The following is a 15958-nucleotide window of genomic DNA, read 5'->3' as shown; positions in this document are numbered from 1 at the left end:
CTTTTTTCCAATTCTTTGCCACAAATTTGAATAATCATTTTGGAAATAAAGACATTTCATGTTATATAAGCAATAATAGATGAATGAATGAACACTGAATATATAAAACACACTAGCATTTCCATGCATTTTTCTTTTGACACACATACTTGTGGCATGTGCACATGTGGAAGGAGAGCTTCTGGTCCATTTAGTAGTTGATGTTCTCCCTCTCCTTCTTTCAGCTCACCTTCACATGTCTGTAGCCTGGGAGATAATGATAAGATAAGATATTAAACCTACAGGTAAATTCTGTAAGTATTCAAATCATAAACTGCTGAGGTAAATACAATATAAAACATCAGGACAATATGCTTTACATGTTTTATTGCAATAATGTAAAGTTAACGGCAGGGGAGAGAGCAAGGTTCACATTGAGTTTTACAGGAGGATTTTGAACCAATACACAAAAGGATACATTTAGACATTCTCCTTGCAGTTAAAAATGTGGAGTATTTGATCCAAAATGTCATAATTGCTTATGAAAATTACAATCTAAAGTTTAACTTCATATTGCTACATTGTGTGTACCAAAAAGACATTATTTTGCAAATATAAAAATTTTCGTAGCATAAACATACCATTTTACGGCATTACGTTGTGCTATAGCCAAAAGATTTAAGGTTATAAATCAGAGGACATTTGCATGAAGTCATATGAACAGCTTATCACTGTCCCAGTGAGAAAACACAGGCCTCTCACACTGAAGTGTGTGCTGCATTAGCTTCTCAGTGGTGAGTGCTGTGTTCCAGCGCTTGCTTTAGGCAGGTGCTACACTGTTCACAACTTCAGGAAACAGCTTGTGAAACTGAAGATAATACGTTTTGCTCAACAACCTAAACATTGTTTGATTTGCTTACGTTTAACATATCTTTTTTTGTGCTCTCGTTCTCTATCTCTATCTCTCTTCCACCCTCAGCCCTTTCTATTCTTACAGCTGAGGGAACACACAGCTCCACAGAGGGCGAAGATAAAAAGCTCCACAAAAAGCAGCAGAAAGATCGTCGGCCATGATGCCCCGCTGCAGAGTGAACCTCAGCACCATGATCTTCCTGGTCATCCTCCAGGGGGCGGCGGTGGTGCTGTTCTGCGGCTGGTACGTCCAGCTCAGCCCCTGCGGCTCCCCCCCCTCCAATGGCGGCAAAGTTCATGTCCTGCTGCTGTCCTCCTGGAGATCAGGCTCGTCTTTCGTGGGGCAGGTGTTCAGTCAGCATCCGTCTGTCTTCTACATGATGGAGCCGGCGTGGCACGTGTGGACCAAGCTGCAGAAGCACGGGGCGCAGGCGCTGCGCATGGCGGTGAGGGATTTGTTACGGAGCGTGTTCCAGTGCGACATGTCTGTGATGGAGGCCTACATGCCGGAGCAAATCAACATGTCCTTTTTGTTTATGTGGAGTCACAGCAGAGCGCTGTGCTCGCCGCCGGCCTGTCCTCTCACCCCCCGCAACCAGTTCAGCAACCAGACCCAGTGCTTCAAGGCCTGTGATGCTCAAGGCCTGCAGGGGGCCAAGGACGCCTGCGGCAGTTACAGTCATGTAGTACTAAAGGAAGTGAGATTCTTTGAGCTAGAATCCCTCTACCCGCTGCTGCAGGATCCAAACATAGACCTCCGCATCATCCACCTGGTCAGGGACCCGCGGGCCGTGGTGCGGTCTAAAGAGGCGTCAGCCAACGCCTTTGTGTACGATAACTCTGTGGTCTTGGAGCAGAGGAACGTCCCAGCGGCAGAGGTGCAGTACCAGGCCATGCAGGAGATCTGCCGTAGCCACGTGCGCATTCATGAGAGGGCCATCCTGAAGGCCCCTCCGTTTCTGAAAGGCCGCTACAAAATGGTGCGCTACGAGGATGTGGCGCGCAACCCTCTCGACGAGATAAACGACATGTATGAGTTTGTAGGTCTAGAGATGACCGAACAGCTGCAGGAATGGATCTTCAAGGTGACGCACGGAAAAGGCAAAGGCTCCAAGAAAGATGCCTTCGAAATCTCGTCACGAAACGCTGCTGACGTCTCGCAAGCTTGGCGCACCGCGCTGCCTCACAGCAAGGTCAAACGCATCCAGGAAGTGTGTAAAGGGGCCATGTCGTTGCTCGGGTACAGAACGGTTAACAGTGAAAAAGAACAGAAGAGACTTGACATAGATCTACTTGTGCCCCGGGAACCGTATCAGTTCAGCTGGTTGCAAACTAAGACAGAGCATCCCGGTAATGGTTAAATTACCTTCTGTTTCTGAATAGCAAAGACACCAAAAGACTTCACTGGACTGAAGTCCATGTTCTTCATAGTCTTTAATAAGTGCTACAACTGAGGGAACACTGGCCTGATTTCCCTGGTTAAAGCTTTGATTTGTCAGTAGAGTGATGGGATTTAAATGTAAAATGACAGAACAGCAATATTGAATGCAAGGGCCAAAAAATGATTGTATAACCAAACTGGAAGACACATTAACCCAGAACGTTAACTTGCATTTTAGCCAATAAGATCACAAGTGCACCGCTTTAGAAATGTAGGCAAAACCAAGACACTGTGGATCCCACCATCAAACCACTTGCCAGGGTGGTCTGGGATTTGACCACATATATTTGTATAGCGTATCAGAATGTGTCCTGATGCGTCTCTCAACAAGATAAAAACAGGAACAATTGTCATTAGAACCCCTCCCATTGTTTTCTTCCTCCTTTCCTCATCTCCAGTTGGTTCTAAAATGTTAATAGAATAATGACATGAAGGCTTCATTCTGAACCAAGCGGGAAACTCTATCTAACAGCAGCCCTTAGATGTTCATACTGCCCAATGCTTACCAAAGAGAATTGAAATGTAGAGCAGCTCACTGAGAGACAACTCAACAATATATCTTACTCTGGCTTTGTTCACAACGTCTGAAAATATCAATTTTGGCCCCATCATGGCCCCACATGAAAATAATTCAGTTGTAAACAAGAACAGATTATTACATGGTACTTGGTCTGGACAAATTATATATTTTTAAAGCCACTACGCATACTTTACACTTGTTTCTGAGCCTGAGTTTTCCACTGTGTTGGGGACAGTCAGAGCATATTTAACAGGGCAGGACCCCTGCCAGTCCTGCTGCTGCCATCCCTCCCTGGCCCAGAGAATTCCTGTTAATTCACTGCATTTGAATGCACATTGTTTGGAGCTGGGCCCCATGCCAGTGTCCCCTGAGGGCCGGATCACTGATGAAGCTCCCTCAGAGGAGTAGAGCCAGTCTTTGTCCATGAGACAGGAAGTTTTCTAGGGTTTTTGATCTGCATCTGAAAGTGCGCGGGGGGCAGGAAGTACCCTTACATCGTTTGAGAGGTGCAGAGGTCTGATAATAGCGTGATGAAGTGAATTTGATTAATCGAAGAGAAGAGAAGTCTGTCACTGAGCTTCATTGGAGCTGAAGTCAGGATGAATGGTTGAACCTTCATCCTTTTAGGGTAGCTGCTGTTAAAAAACATCTTAACATTTACTTGTTGTTACACATATCAAATTAGTCATTCATGACGGGGCACAATGTTTCGCTGTTTAGGAGTTGTATAAAAGCGGTAACTAGCTAACTCTTAATCTTCTTCCTGGAACACCCCAGTTATATTTGTTTACAGGATTTGTTATGTCCTTGGTTGATTAATCATTACACTGACACAGTAGATGGTGTTCTGAGTAAAATACTTTTGACAATGATTAAGCTTTAATCAATATGTTAGGGATAATATGCAGTGAAGCGGTCATTCATGAAAAAAGAACACAGACAGGGGGATCAGGAATCCGACACCAGGCGGGCAGTGTTCTTTATTCCCCGTTAGTGTTTACTTCCTGTCTGTCTTCTTCTGCTGTTCCCTTTAGTGTTTACTTGCTGTCTGTCTTCTTCTGTTGATTTCTCTTGCTCTGTTTTTCTTTTCTTTACTGGGGACAGTTTAGCCATCATGAATCCAAAGTGTTGCACTCTCCACAAATTAAACATAAATATTGAAAAAGTTGTCCACAGCTGATGTTAGATGGACCAGACTTTGACTTGATCATCTTTAGCAACAGTCTGTTCTCCTTAGCAACAAACTGTTAGTAAAAATAAGCAGACCTCTGGAACGTCCAAATTGACCAATCAGAATCGAGTATTCAACTAAGCTTTGTAATGAAGATTGTTAAATCATATTGATTTACATCTTACCAGCCAAATTAGCTACTTTTATTAGTTAGCATTTCTATTAAAAAGTGATTTCTGATAAGAGGTACAATTCTCTTCTTCACATTAGTTTCCTTTAAACCTAAACTTGAGAATTGTTTGATGTCTTTATTGAATGTGCAGCAGGCTGTGGGAATAGTTGTTGGTAGAAACAGCCAGAGTTCTCTGAGTTGAAACGTCTCTCAGCTCAGTGTGGTAGTTTACTGCCTGCCACTCACCATTCTTGTTTCCAGCAGCTGTTTAAAGAAAATCACAGATGGAGCCACAGAGCACTAGAGAACTAGAATGAAGAATCAGGACCTCAGAGGCAGGAATTATATTGTGACTCTAAGGATTTCTCAAGGGATAAGAATTAAGCATTTATATGACAATTCCAACATATTCACATCAAGTAAAAGCAGCTCATCAACACATACTAGAATTTCCTGAGCATTAGTGTGTTACATCGTGAAGTTGTTGTTTGGCTGTACCACATCTTGTGTGTCAGTTTGACCCACGGTTTATTTAATAACAATCTCCTACTGGAGATATGTACCTGCTTAAGGTAAATATTACATTAACATTCAACACATAAAGTAAAGGTACTGTGTTGAAAGAGTTAACATGTCTGAAGATGAGAGTCCGCCTGTCTGTATGGAACATATGGAACAGAGCTGGCTGAGTACATTGTGTTCTCTCAGTGTCTGCACAAATGCTGGTATGTATGGATTTCCCAGTGGACAGACTTTTGAATACTGTGCTTGTTTGCTAGGTATCCCACCCTTTGCATTAATAATTATGTTTAAAATAAAGTGTACAATAGCACTGGTATGGGTGTTAAGATGTCATTATAGGGAGTTTTTTTTCTCTTTGTTTCTTAAGTCAATCACACATGAAGAGTGGGGATGCCATGATGAGTTTCTGCAGTGTGATGCTTTAACCAAAAAGTGATCAGCAGTCACATGTAGATAAACTGATGATGTTTAATGTCCTGACCTGGAGAAGTTATTATTACGTAATTTTTTTTTTACTGTGGAATTAATCAAAAGTTTGTGAAAATGTTGCCACTGATTTAATGAAGTGCCTGCACATTGAACATGTGTCGGTGTGCAGTGTGAAACATGTGAGACAGTTATCTTTAACCACATCTCCTTTATTTAGTTTGAAGAGTCGGTGCCTTTCAGAGCTGCCAGTTTGTTCATGTATTTATATGAAGATGACTTGAAGCGGGAACTATAAGGTACAAATAACTGCAATAAATATTTACTTGTCACTTGTTGGTCTGGTTTATTCTGTTTGACTGAAATCTGGTTTGTAAGAAGATATAAGCTGATCTTCTCAGAAGTACATCAGTTACGTTTTGGTGCCATCTGTTGGCGGATTTTACTACTGTATAAAATAGAAATGAAACATCACTGATTTAAAAGAAAAAGTGATCCCACAAAGTGATCCCTTAGATAGGAAAACCTTTACACTTTGAATGTTTCACTTCACATGAATACAATTTTCTTAACAATAATCTACTACGATTACACATTTAAGACCAGTATCTATTAGTCCATGGGCCAGACCAGATTTTGGTACCACTCAGAGTGGCAAAGTCTAGTAACATTTTTTGAAAAGGTACATGTCCATAGATGATATTTTGGTATGATAACCCATCCTAAGTGGTAGCTTTTTGACAGTTATCAGCTCATAAAGTTATCAACCCCCTGCAAAAAATAGGCCTCTAAACGCCGGGGGCATATTTTGTTTTGTGCTCATTTTCAGAACTTTACTCATATGTTATGAGGGCATGTTTGGTAGCATTTTAAAGTGTACAATCCTAGCTTTCATTTAGACCTAGTTTTGGGCCTATCTAAAAAATATAAAGGTCACATGGTCAAAGGTCAAACTGTCTCAACAACATTTTTTCCACTATTTTCGCCTAAACTGTAGTCTTTTTTATAGCACTGTGAAATGTAGGAACAGCACTGACACAAATAACAAAAACTGAAATACTCACAGGACTGTAACAATTCAGGAAATGTATAATCTTCCCATAATATCCTGCTATGAGGGAGGATATGGGTCTTTAAGTGGAACATGGGCCCAGGCGAGAATTGACAATAACTGCTAATTATTTGGTATTTGTCACAGAGTTTTTATTTAGATTTGCCCTAATCATCACATCCATCATCATCATAGTCCACAGTGAAGACACAACTTCTTCATCCTCCTCCACCCTCTGATTTGTGCATTTTTGAAAACATTGAACATCTGAAGTCAGCGTTAAGAGCGTTAAGGTGGGGTGGGGGTGGTGGGGCATGGTGGGGCGTCAGGTTTTAAATTCTCTTTAAATACTTTTCAAAAAACTTTACAAACATATGGGTTTTTGTTATAATGTTAATAGAAATGTAAGAAGAATCCCTCAGAGTGTAAACACTGAAACATGAACTATACTGTGTGTGTATCAGACGGCCAAGTGCAGGGGAGTTCCTGTGGTGTGTGTGGGCGGAGGGGCAGTGTTCGGAGGAGGAGGACAGGGAGTGGGAGGTGGCCTCCTTCTGCAGCTCCGCTCCTAGGATCAGCAGCTCCTTCAGTGTCTGATGCACCAGCACCTGGAGCACATGGGGCACAGGAATAAAAACTACAGGAACATTTGCACAATAACTTTTTTCTGTATCCTATATAGATCGATCTTTATCTTTATTCTATTTTATTTTATCTTATTTTATTTAAATCTTTAATTTATCGCTACCTTTTACTATTTTTTGTATCTTACCTGGGGTCTCATGTGGGGGTTGCCCTAATCATCACATCCATCATCATCATCATCATCATCATAGTCCACAGTGAAGGCAACTTCTTCATCCTCCTCCACCCTCTGATTTGTGCATTTTTGAAGTTTGCACATTTCTGTGCACTTGAAGTTGTTGGCGAGGCAGGAGCAGCCTGGAAGCCTACAGGTCTTTACACACTTGCAGGCCATGAGCTCCAAGACAGCCTTTGGAGCTGGGAGCCCTCGCATCCAGTCCAACACCAGCATACCTACAGTAAAAGAAGAAGTGTAAGATCCAAGTCACACACTTTCCATGTCTCATCTACTTCACTAAAGAACTGAAATGTACAGAAATTACCTATACTGTTGCAGTGAATTTACTAAAAGCATACCTTTGACGTCTGTTTTCCATCCATAACCTTTTGGCTCTGGTATGCCTGGTTGTCCTTCCAGACATTGCCTCCATACTGCTGCCTGGTAATTTGCGCGCTGTGTATGCAGCTGTAAGCAGTCCCTGCAAGGCGGAAGAAGGCTTGACTCCATTTCACCCCTTTTGGTGCAGAACATCAGGTACCGAAGGTCGTTCACATCACATATGTCGGATGATGGTGCATACATCTGACACACAAAGGATTCCATGGCTCTGTGTAAGTGCTCTGATACATCCCATGATGTTCCCAGGGATTTGAAGCCCTCTTGATATGTCCTGTTTCCTTTAACAAGTTTGAAAGCACAGAGTTTCCCTCTTCCTGCAAAAGCACTCACACTATCACAACCTGTAAAGGCATGGAGACCTACAAGAGCATCACAGAGATCATCTCCATGGAGTTCAGCAAGGGTGCTAATGTTGATGTATCTTGTTCTATTCTGACTCCCACATTTCAGGTACATGGTGCAGTTTATCTTCTTACAGTTCCCTAAGCAAAGGACCATGACATCTGTGTCCTCACTCACAATCACTGTAGTTTTATAGCCATTCTGGCTGGCATGAGCAGCATGTAGGAGCATGCGGGTGTCTGCCTCCTCATGGGAACACTTTAACTCCATCACAACTTTCACATCTTTGTTCTTAAGACAATAGCATGTCTCTCCACATGTTACAAAAAGCTGCTTTTCTTGAAGCTTCACCTGGTTTTCTGGCAGCTTCCACTGGTCCACAATGAACTTGATCAAGGCAGTTTTGCTCTCTGGATTGCTTAAGAGTTTTCTCCACTGCACAACATTGTGTCCCGGGGCAATGTTCTTCCATTGAGTGCTACTTGTTGCACCTCGATTGTCTCTCTCAGCATTCTTGATGGATGTTTTCCTGTACACATCAAACACCACATCTATTCGTGTACTCTTTCCTCCTTCATGCAAAGCAAAGTTCAGCACAGAACCAGCAATCTCTCCAAAAGTCTTGCCATCACCTTTCAGTTTCTGAACAAGGCTCATTCCATCAATGATGCATGCAGAGAGATTTCCAATATCTTCAACTGCTGATGCTGATTTCTCTAACTCTCTAGCAAGAGCGGCCTTATTGGTCTTTCGCAGCGAACCGTCTGGATTTGAAAGTGACCAAGGCAGTGGACCAAGTGGATGAGCCAGGACATCTTTAATGTGAAGACTTCTACTTTGTGAAACAATTATCATATGCCCAAAGAGATTTCTGTCTGCTTTCAATATCAACTCCTTGTTTTGTTTTTGATTTCCTCTGTCTCTTTTTGTGAGGCTTGAGAATGTCTTCAGATTCTGTTTTTTCATTCTGTCGTGGAATTTGGTTTCTGGTGATTCTTTTTCCAAACGCTCACTTCTGAACTTCTGATATGCTTCCTCTCCAGTCTGGTGAGCTTGCAGCAGATCACTGGCTATGTCTGGTGACACAGCGATTCCTGTGGAAAGACTGATGATGTCAGACTGATCTGGACTGAGAGGGTTTACCCAGCTATTTTTCATAAGCTCTACAAAGGCATTCACATCAGCCCTGTCCTTCTCTATTCTGGTCTTCTGTAGATCGTGATGACTGAAACTGCCTGTAGTTTTGGTGCCTGTCATGTTCCTGAGTTGCCTTAGGTACTGACTTCTGTTTTCTGAAGTGAGATAGTATCTGGTGACTGCTCCTGCTTTTAGGCTGAAACCCTTGGTTCCTCCAGCAGTCTGGGTGTCCTTGTTTATGGTCTCCTCAATTGTCTGGTCAACTGGAATCTTTCCAAAGGGATTGTTCCCACTGAGCTGGACAGACAAACCACCCTTTGCAATGTGTGCATGAACAGCAGGATTATCAGTCTCCAGGCGAGACATTTGTGCATAGTAGTATGTCAGATATCTGGCATAGTTGATCCTATCATATGCAAAGCACCATGGAATGATGGCTCTTATTGCTGTAAGATGCATCATCCAATTTCCCTCTCGTGATGCTCGAATTAGACAAAGCAGAATCTCAACCATGTCCACATAGGACATCCAGAAGGCAGACAGGGGACCATTGTCTTTTCTGAGGAAGCTGAGGTACTCATTAAATTGTGTCAGAATACGCTGACATGAATCCTGCTTGATGAATCCTGTATGTACTTTGGACTGCTGCTGCTGATATTAGGGCAAAGATGTAAAGAAAACTAAATAAAATCTCTCATGGCCTGCAAGTGTGTGAAGACCTGTAGACTACCAGATTTCTCCTGCCTCACCAACAATCTTGACTGCACGAAAATGTGCAAACTGCAAACATGCACAAATCAGAGGGTTGAGGAGGATGAAGAAGTTGTCTTAACTCTGGACAACAACGATGATGATGATGATGATGATGATGATGATGATGATGATGATGATGATGATGATGATGATGATGATGATGATGATGATGATGATGATGATGATGATGATGATGATGATGATGATGATTAGGGCAAAGATATATAGAAATCTAAATAAAAACTCTGTGACAAATACCAAATAATTAGCAGTTATTGTCAATTCTCGCCTGGGCCCATGTTCCACTTAAAGACCCATATCCTCCCTCATAGCAGGATATTATGGGAAGATTAAACATTTCCTGAATTGTTACAGTCCTGTGAGTATTTCAGTTTTTGTTATTTGTGTCAGTGCTGTTCCTACATTTCACAGTGCTATAAAAAAGACTACAGTTTAGGCGAAAATAGTGGAAAAAATTTTGTTGAGACAGTTTGACCTTTGACCATGTGACCTTTATATTTTTTAGATAGGCCCAAAACTAGGTCTAAATGAAAGCTAGGATTGTACACTTTAAAATGCTACCAAACATGCCCTCATAACATATGAGTAAAGTTCTGAAAATGAGCACAAAACAAAATATGCCCCCGGCGTTTAGAGGCCTATTTTTTGCAGGGGGTTGATAACTTTATGAGCTGATAACTGTCAAAAAGCTACCACTTAGGATGGGTTATCATACCAAAATATCATCTATGGACATGTACCTTTTCAAAAAATGTTACTAGACTTTGCCACTCTGAGTGGTACCAAAAAGTCCAATTTTGGCCTCTGGCCCATGGACTATATCAACAGAATTGCCATACTGTATGTTATTGGTCAATGTATGTTCTTTGATATACTTCATATATTAATACCATATTGATAATACACATGCACACAGTGCAGCCAAAAGTGCTTTAACAATATGGCACAAAACATAAGATGAACAGAAAACAAGAAATTCATTTCAAACGTTAAAACCTTTTAACACACATGCAGCATACGTACATACGATTTCAAGGAAGACAACAAGGAGGTAAAATATGCAGGATAATACAAAATAATAATACTAAAATAATTCACAACAGATAACTCACTCAGTAAAAGCAAAAAAGACACAAGACAAAATGAATGAATACAAAAAAATATTGAAAACTATAAAATGGGGCGAAATCAGTTCAGGCAGTCAACTCGAGCACCAATGATACATTAACACGTGAAGTACCTCGTCCCTCTTACAACCAACCAATCACATTCTCCTTAACTTGCCGCTCTATTTAAGCTGCCAGATCTGCCTGCCTCTGCCTCGCTAATGCTGCTGCTGCGTTCATGCTCCTGCTTTTCATGTTGCTGCCTGCATGTATAGACATGTATTCTGCCTCACAGGTGGATAATGCCACTGTTGGTTGTTTCTTTATTTTCAATGAGATCAGAGAGCTTCCTTAGACTGACACAATATCCTAATTTGCTACGCCTGTCTGTTGCATCTGATGCCCAGTCAGCATCACAGTACACTTTTAGACCTAGTGCCTCTCTGTCATTTCTCTTAAAGCATAACTCCTGTTCTCTTGTGCCTTTTAGATATCAGAACACATGTTTTACTGTGTTCCAATGTTCCTCTGTTGGTTCAGCCAAGTGCTGAGATAGTTTACTGACCACAAAACCTATATCTGGTCTAGTGCATGTGGACAAGTCAATTAAACTTCCCACTGCCTCTCTGTATTTAGTTGGGTCTGTCCATTTCTCAGAATCATCTGTTTGTTCAAGTTTTGGCTCACATGGGGTCCACCTGGCCTTGCAATCCTGCATTTCAAACCTCTCTAGGATTTTGCCTGTATATTTCTTTTGAGACATTTTCACTTCACCTTCTGTTTGGTAAAAATAAATTCCCAGGAAATGTTTCAACTTTCCCAGGTCCTTCATTTTAAACCTGTCAGAAAGCATAATCTTTACACCTTCCATACATTTGTGTTGCTTGCTGCTATGATCAGATCGTCAACCTATACAATCATGATGACCTTTTCATCATGTTTCTCTCTTGTATACACACAATGATCAGCTGGATTCTGTATGAAACCGTTCTCCCTCAGACATGTGTGTAACATAGCTTTCCAGTTTCTACCTGATTGCTTAAGGCCATAGGGAGACTTTTGCAACTTACAAACTAGGTTTTCCCCGGTTATTGACTTTTCTTCATAGCCTTGTGGTTGCTCCATATGGATTTCACAATCAATGGGTGCCTGCAAATAGGCTGTCTTAACTTTCATCTGGTGTAAAATGAGTCCCTCTTGTGCTGCTTTCTGCACTGAAAAAAAGGGGAAAGTGGGGTTGTTCAATTTGCAAATATTCAGTTAATATATGAGACAAAATGTATTCATGTTTCTCATCGAAACATCAATCAATCATGTAGAATTATTTTAATCTTGAGGGGTGTGCGTTCTATAAGTCTCTATCATGTTAAGAAATACGAAAAAAGTTATGTTTATTTCTGTAACTCCGCCCACTGAGCACATACGTCAGCAGCTTGCTCTGCAGCCGATTACTCATTTTCTTATTATTGACAAATATTTTATTCACAAATCAAAATTGTCGGACTCAAAACCCTACTTTAATAGTTTCGTAATTTAACTTGAACAATATGGCACTTTAATGGACAAGATGAAAAGCAGAAAGAATTGCAAAAAATCTTTATTTGAAAATGTTGATGCTTTTCTTTTTTAAACAAAGAGGGGGAGTCCACCATATTTTCTTCCCGCATCGAAGGAGTAAGCTGGTTCTGTTCCGAGGTGATCTCTACAAGGTAAAAGTTATTCAAATTGATTTAATATCATCAAATGTTCGCCATAGTTACAGGTTATCACAAGACGCATTGTTTGCAAAAAGCTGAGTTCACATTTGCCTTTACAACGAGCTACGTAAATACAGCTGTCAATTTGTAAACATTGTCATTCACTCACTGGCTAGGATAAAGCCATAAAAATCATAAGGTGAGTTTATTTGATTGACTTGTGTTTAGCGTGTTTTTAGTGACCGCGGTGAACTCAGTTTTAGGTTGGATATTCGACGGACATTCGCGGACCCGCCAGCAGCGTCAGTTTACCCTGCTGCTGGCTGTATTACGACGAGGAGATCTTCTCCGCGAAACGATGCTTTCACTTAGGGACCATCAACAAATGACTTTCCAATTACACAAGAACATTTTTCTTTTTAATAAATCGACAGCTTCCCGATCGAGTGAAGGTGAAGCAAATCCACGCTAGAGCATTTGTTGAACACACCCCTTTTTTATTGCATTTTAATACTTTAAATACGTTTTATTAATATTTGTATGGAAGCATTTGCATATTTCTTCAATAACTTCTAGATCATGTGACCTAATGACTCAAAATCAGTGCTGGATAAAATAACTAAACTTGATGCATAGGACACACCTCTTTTTATTGCATTTTAATACTTAAGATATTTTTATATTGGTATTTTAATGCGAAAATGAGCATATTGCTTCAATACCTTCCAGGTCATGTGACCTAATCACTCAAAATCAATGCTGGGTCAAAGAACTACACTGGCTGAATAGGACACACCTCTTTTTATTGCATTTTAATACTTAAGATATTTTATATTAATATTTTGATGGAAAAATGAGCTTATTTCTTCAATACCTTCCAGGTCATGTGACCAATTCACTCAAAATCAATGTTGGGTCAAAGAACTACACTGGCTGCATAGGACACACCTCTTTTTATTGCATTTTAACACTCTAAATATTTTTATATTAATATTTTGATGGAAAAATTAGCTTATTGCTTCAATAACTTCCAGGTCATGTGACCTAATCACTCAAAATCAATGTTGGGTCAAATAACTACACTGGCTGCATAGGACACAACTCCGAGTGTGTCTCATGAGTCCTGCATGGGTCCAGTTTTGCAAATCTGCACCCACCCTAACCCTCGCAGCTCAGTAGCTACCGCAAACCGACCCGTTACACGCAATTATCTTCAAGTCAAATCTGGACCCGACCTGTTGATATAAGACCCACGACCCGACCCGTTGTGAATTTTGGGGGGTGCTAGTGGAGTACTTCAGGAAAGTTGACAGGGGGGGTGGGCTAGTGGAGTACTTCGTGACCACAGAGCGTGAACGTTGGGATCAGCTGTTTTAGCGCAGTTCTCCAGTGAAGGGGGGGAGTCTCCCTCCGCAGCCGGTTGGCGTAGTTTTGGCACAATTCCGTTGTACAGACCGACGTTAACAGCAGCCCTGTCTATGCACACGGAGACCGACTCTGTCGTCCGGTGATCTAACCGCATTCTGGAAAAGCTTCACAAACGTCGGTACGCAAATGCGCTTTGTGACACAAGTGTCGGTACGCAATTCAGATTGTTGCCGCGCATGCGTACCTGCGTACCAGTTATGTGCACCCCTGGATATAGGCCTACATGTATGTTTTGCCCGTTACACAACTATTTTGCGGGTTATCCGCCGGGTATCCGAGGCAGGACTCTGCTCTGGGGCTCATCAAAGTAACTTTTTAACAGTACCTGCTTGAAGCACCTCAGTCCGGACTCCACGTCGGTCTTCACCCCAGATGACCCTCAACCACTTAATATGCTTTTTCTTATTACTTTTAAACACTGATAAGACAAGATAAGATTAACCTTTATTAATCCCTGAGGGGAAATTCAGTTGTACAAAGCAGCAACAGGGTAAACGTGAAAAAACAGGACAGCAAAGATTCACACAGATTAATAATATCAAAATTCAAGAAAATCAAGATTTTTTTTAAAATGATAATAATAATAATAAAAGACTGAAATAGGAGATGACTGTACACTGTAGTGTAACTGAGGACCACTGCTCAGTTGTAACATTAACTTCACTAAAACCATGAGAAATTAAAGACAAAAGAGAAAATTAAGAGAAAATTAAAGCTTCATTTATAAAGGGATATACGCTCAAAAAATTGCGTACGCCAGTTTCTATGCAATGTTTGCGATTTATAAAATATTAACTTGACAGGAAAATGTGCGGTCCTCCACGCAAACTCTAACCCTTCAGACCAAAGTGCTGTACAGAGAGATAAGCTCACACAACATACAACAATACATTTAAAATAAAAGATACAAACATATGTTGTGTTAATGTTATGAAATGTTGTCTCATAAATGATGCGGTAAGCAGAAGGACAGAATTACGTCTAAACCAGGGATGGGGAACCTTTTTACTCTCAAGGGCCATTTCAATTTTTACAACATCCTCCGAGGGCCGTACAAATGATTGAACTCAACGTCTGCTTAAAAAACTAAAATCACAGCCCATTCATTTCGCCTTTCTTTCATGCTGTGCAAAGAAAAAGCAACCTCTTAATCCAGATATTTGACCATGACCCGCACATGCATGCACCGTGGCATGACCACCAAAACAGAAATATATGGACACAAGATCAATCAATCAATCAATCAATGTTTATTTATATAGCCCAATATCACAAATGTTACATTTGTCTCAGTGGACTTCACAGTTTGTACAGAATATCAGTATGACAATACGACACCCTCTGTCCTTAGACCCTCACATCGTACAAGGAAAAACTTCCAGAGAAAACCCCACAGTTTAAAGGGAAAAATGGGAGAAACCTCAGGGAGAGCAACAGAGGAGGGATCCCTCTCCCAGGACGGACAGACGTGCAATAGATGCCGTGTGTAAATTGAAAAGATAATACATTTGCAACATAGGTAGTCCAAATGTTTTGAAATGCATATGTGTATAATAAGAAGATGAATCCACGAGGATATCCATCCAGGACTTATGATCCAGGACCGCAGCCACGACTCAAGATCCAGGACTCGCAATCCATGACACAGGACCGCAGGATCATCCATGACTCCGGATCCCGGCGTATATAGACACCAAAAAGAAAGAAATGTGGGGAAGCTGGGTTAATCGGAACATGAGAGTACACAGGTATAGACAGAGAGAAGGAAGAAGTAAGATGTCCCCCGACAAACTAAGCCTATATCAGCAAAACTAGGGGCTGAATCTAATCAGCCCTAACTATAAGCTTTATCAAAAAGGAAGGTCTTAAGCGCACTCTTAAAAACGGATAGGGTGTCTGCCGTCCGAACACAAACTGGAAGCTGATTCCACAAAAGTGGAGCTTGATAAGAAAAGGCTCTGGCTCCCATTGTACTTTTAGAGACTCTAGGAACAACCAACAACCCTGCATTCTTGGAACGCAATGCCCTAGTAGGACAATAGGGTATAATGAGTTCTTTAAGGTAAGATGGCGCCT

At 41.2% G+C, this 15958-nt stretch overlaps 2 protein-coding genes across 15 annotated transcripts in view; one reads left to right on the top strand and one right to left on the bottom strand.

The window, feature by feature from the left end:
- The window catches only part of chst6 (carbohydrate sulfotransferase 6), an 88036-nt gene that overhangs the window by 13566 nt on the left and 58512 nt on the right, over positions 1-15958 (top strand). For 3 of the 13 annotated variants that reach the window (XR_013808292.1, XR_013808293.1, XR_013808294.1), the window contains exon 1: positions 12219-12466. The exons of 3 other annotated variants lie outside the window; for them this stretch is intronic. Coding sequence is in view for 6 of the 10 variants with exons in the window: in XM_079681881.1 (XP_079538007.1) it covers positions 1050-2252 (1203 nt within the window). In the remaining 4 variants the exon portion in view is untranslated. Of the gene's footprint in view, positions 1-224; positions 5476-12218; positions 12467-15958 lie in introns of those variants that run through there. 7 more of the 13 variants (XM_079681881.1, XM_079681880.1, XM_079681878.1 and 4 more) reach the window with 5 other exon arrangements.
- LOC307041557 (uncharacterized protein) lies at positions 6790-9487 on the bottom strand. 2 transcript variants are annotated; one of them, XM_079685024.1, is made up of 3 exons: positions 7356-9487; positions 6967-7232; positions 6790-6802 (listed from the first exon to the last, which is right to left on the bottom strand). In XM_079685024.1, exons 1-2 carry the CDS (start codon positions 9403-9405, stop codon positions 6991-6993), a joined length of 2292 nt encoding a protein of 763 aa, XP_079541150.1. In that variant the 5' UTR covers positions 9406-9487; the 3' UTR covers positions 6790-6802; positions 6967-6990. The 2 variants fall into 2 exon arrangements, with proteins under 2 accessions (XP_079541150.1, XP_079541149.1); XM_079685023.1 differs by lacking the exon at positions 6790-6802 and having other exon boundaries at positions 6812-7232.

Source organism: Notothenia rossii (genome assembly GCF_949606895.1).
Source record: "Notothenia rossii genome assembly, chromosome: 5".
Classification (NCBI taxonomy): Eukaryota; Metazoa; Chordata; class Actinopteri; order Perciformes; family Nototheniidae; genus Notothenia; species Notothenia rossii.
Note: the sequence above shows the minus strand (reverse complement) of the source record. Positions and strands in the feature narration are given on the sequence as shown.

Coding starts and splice junctions, on each gene's coding strand:
- LOC307041557 (XM_079685024.1), bottom strand. CDS start 9,405: ATGTCCTATGTGGACATGGTTGAGATTCTGCTTTGTCTAATTCGAGCA. Junction 7,233..7,355: donor ATGGAAAACAGACGTCAAAG/GTATGCTTTTAG, acceptor CTTTTACTGTAG/GTATGCTGGTGTTGGACTGG.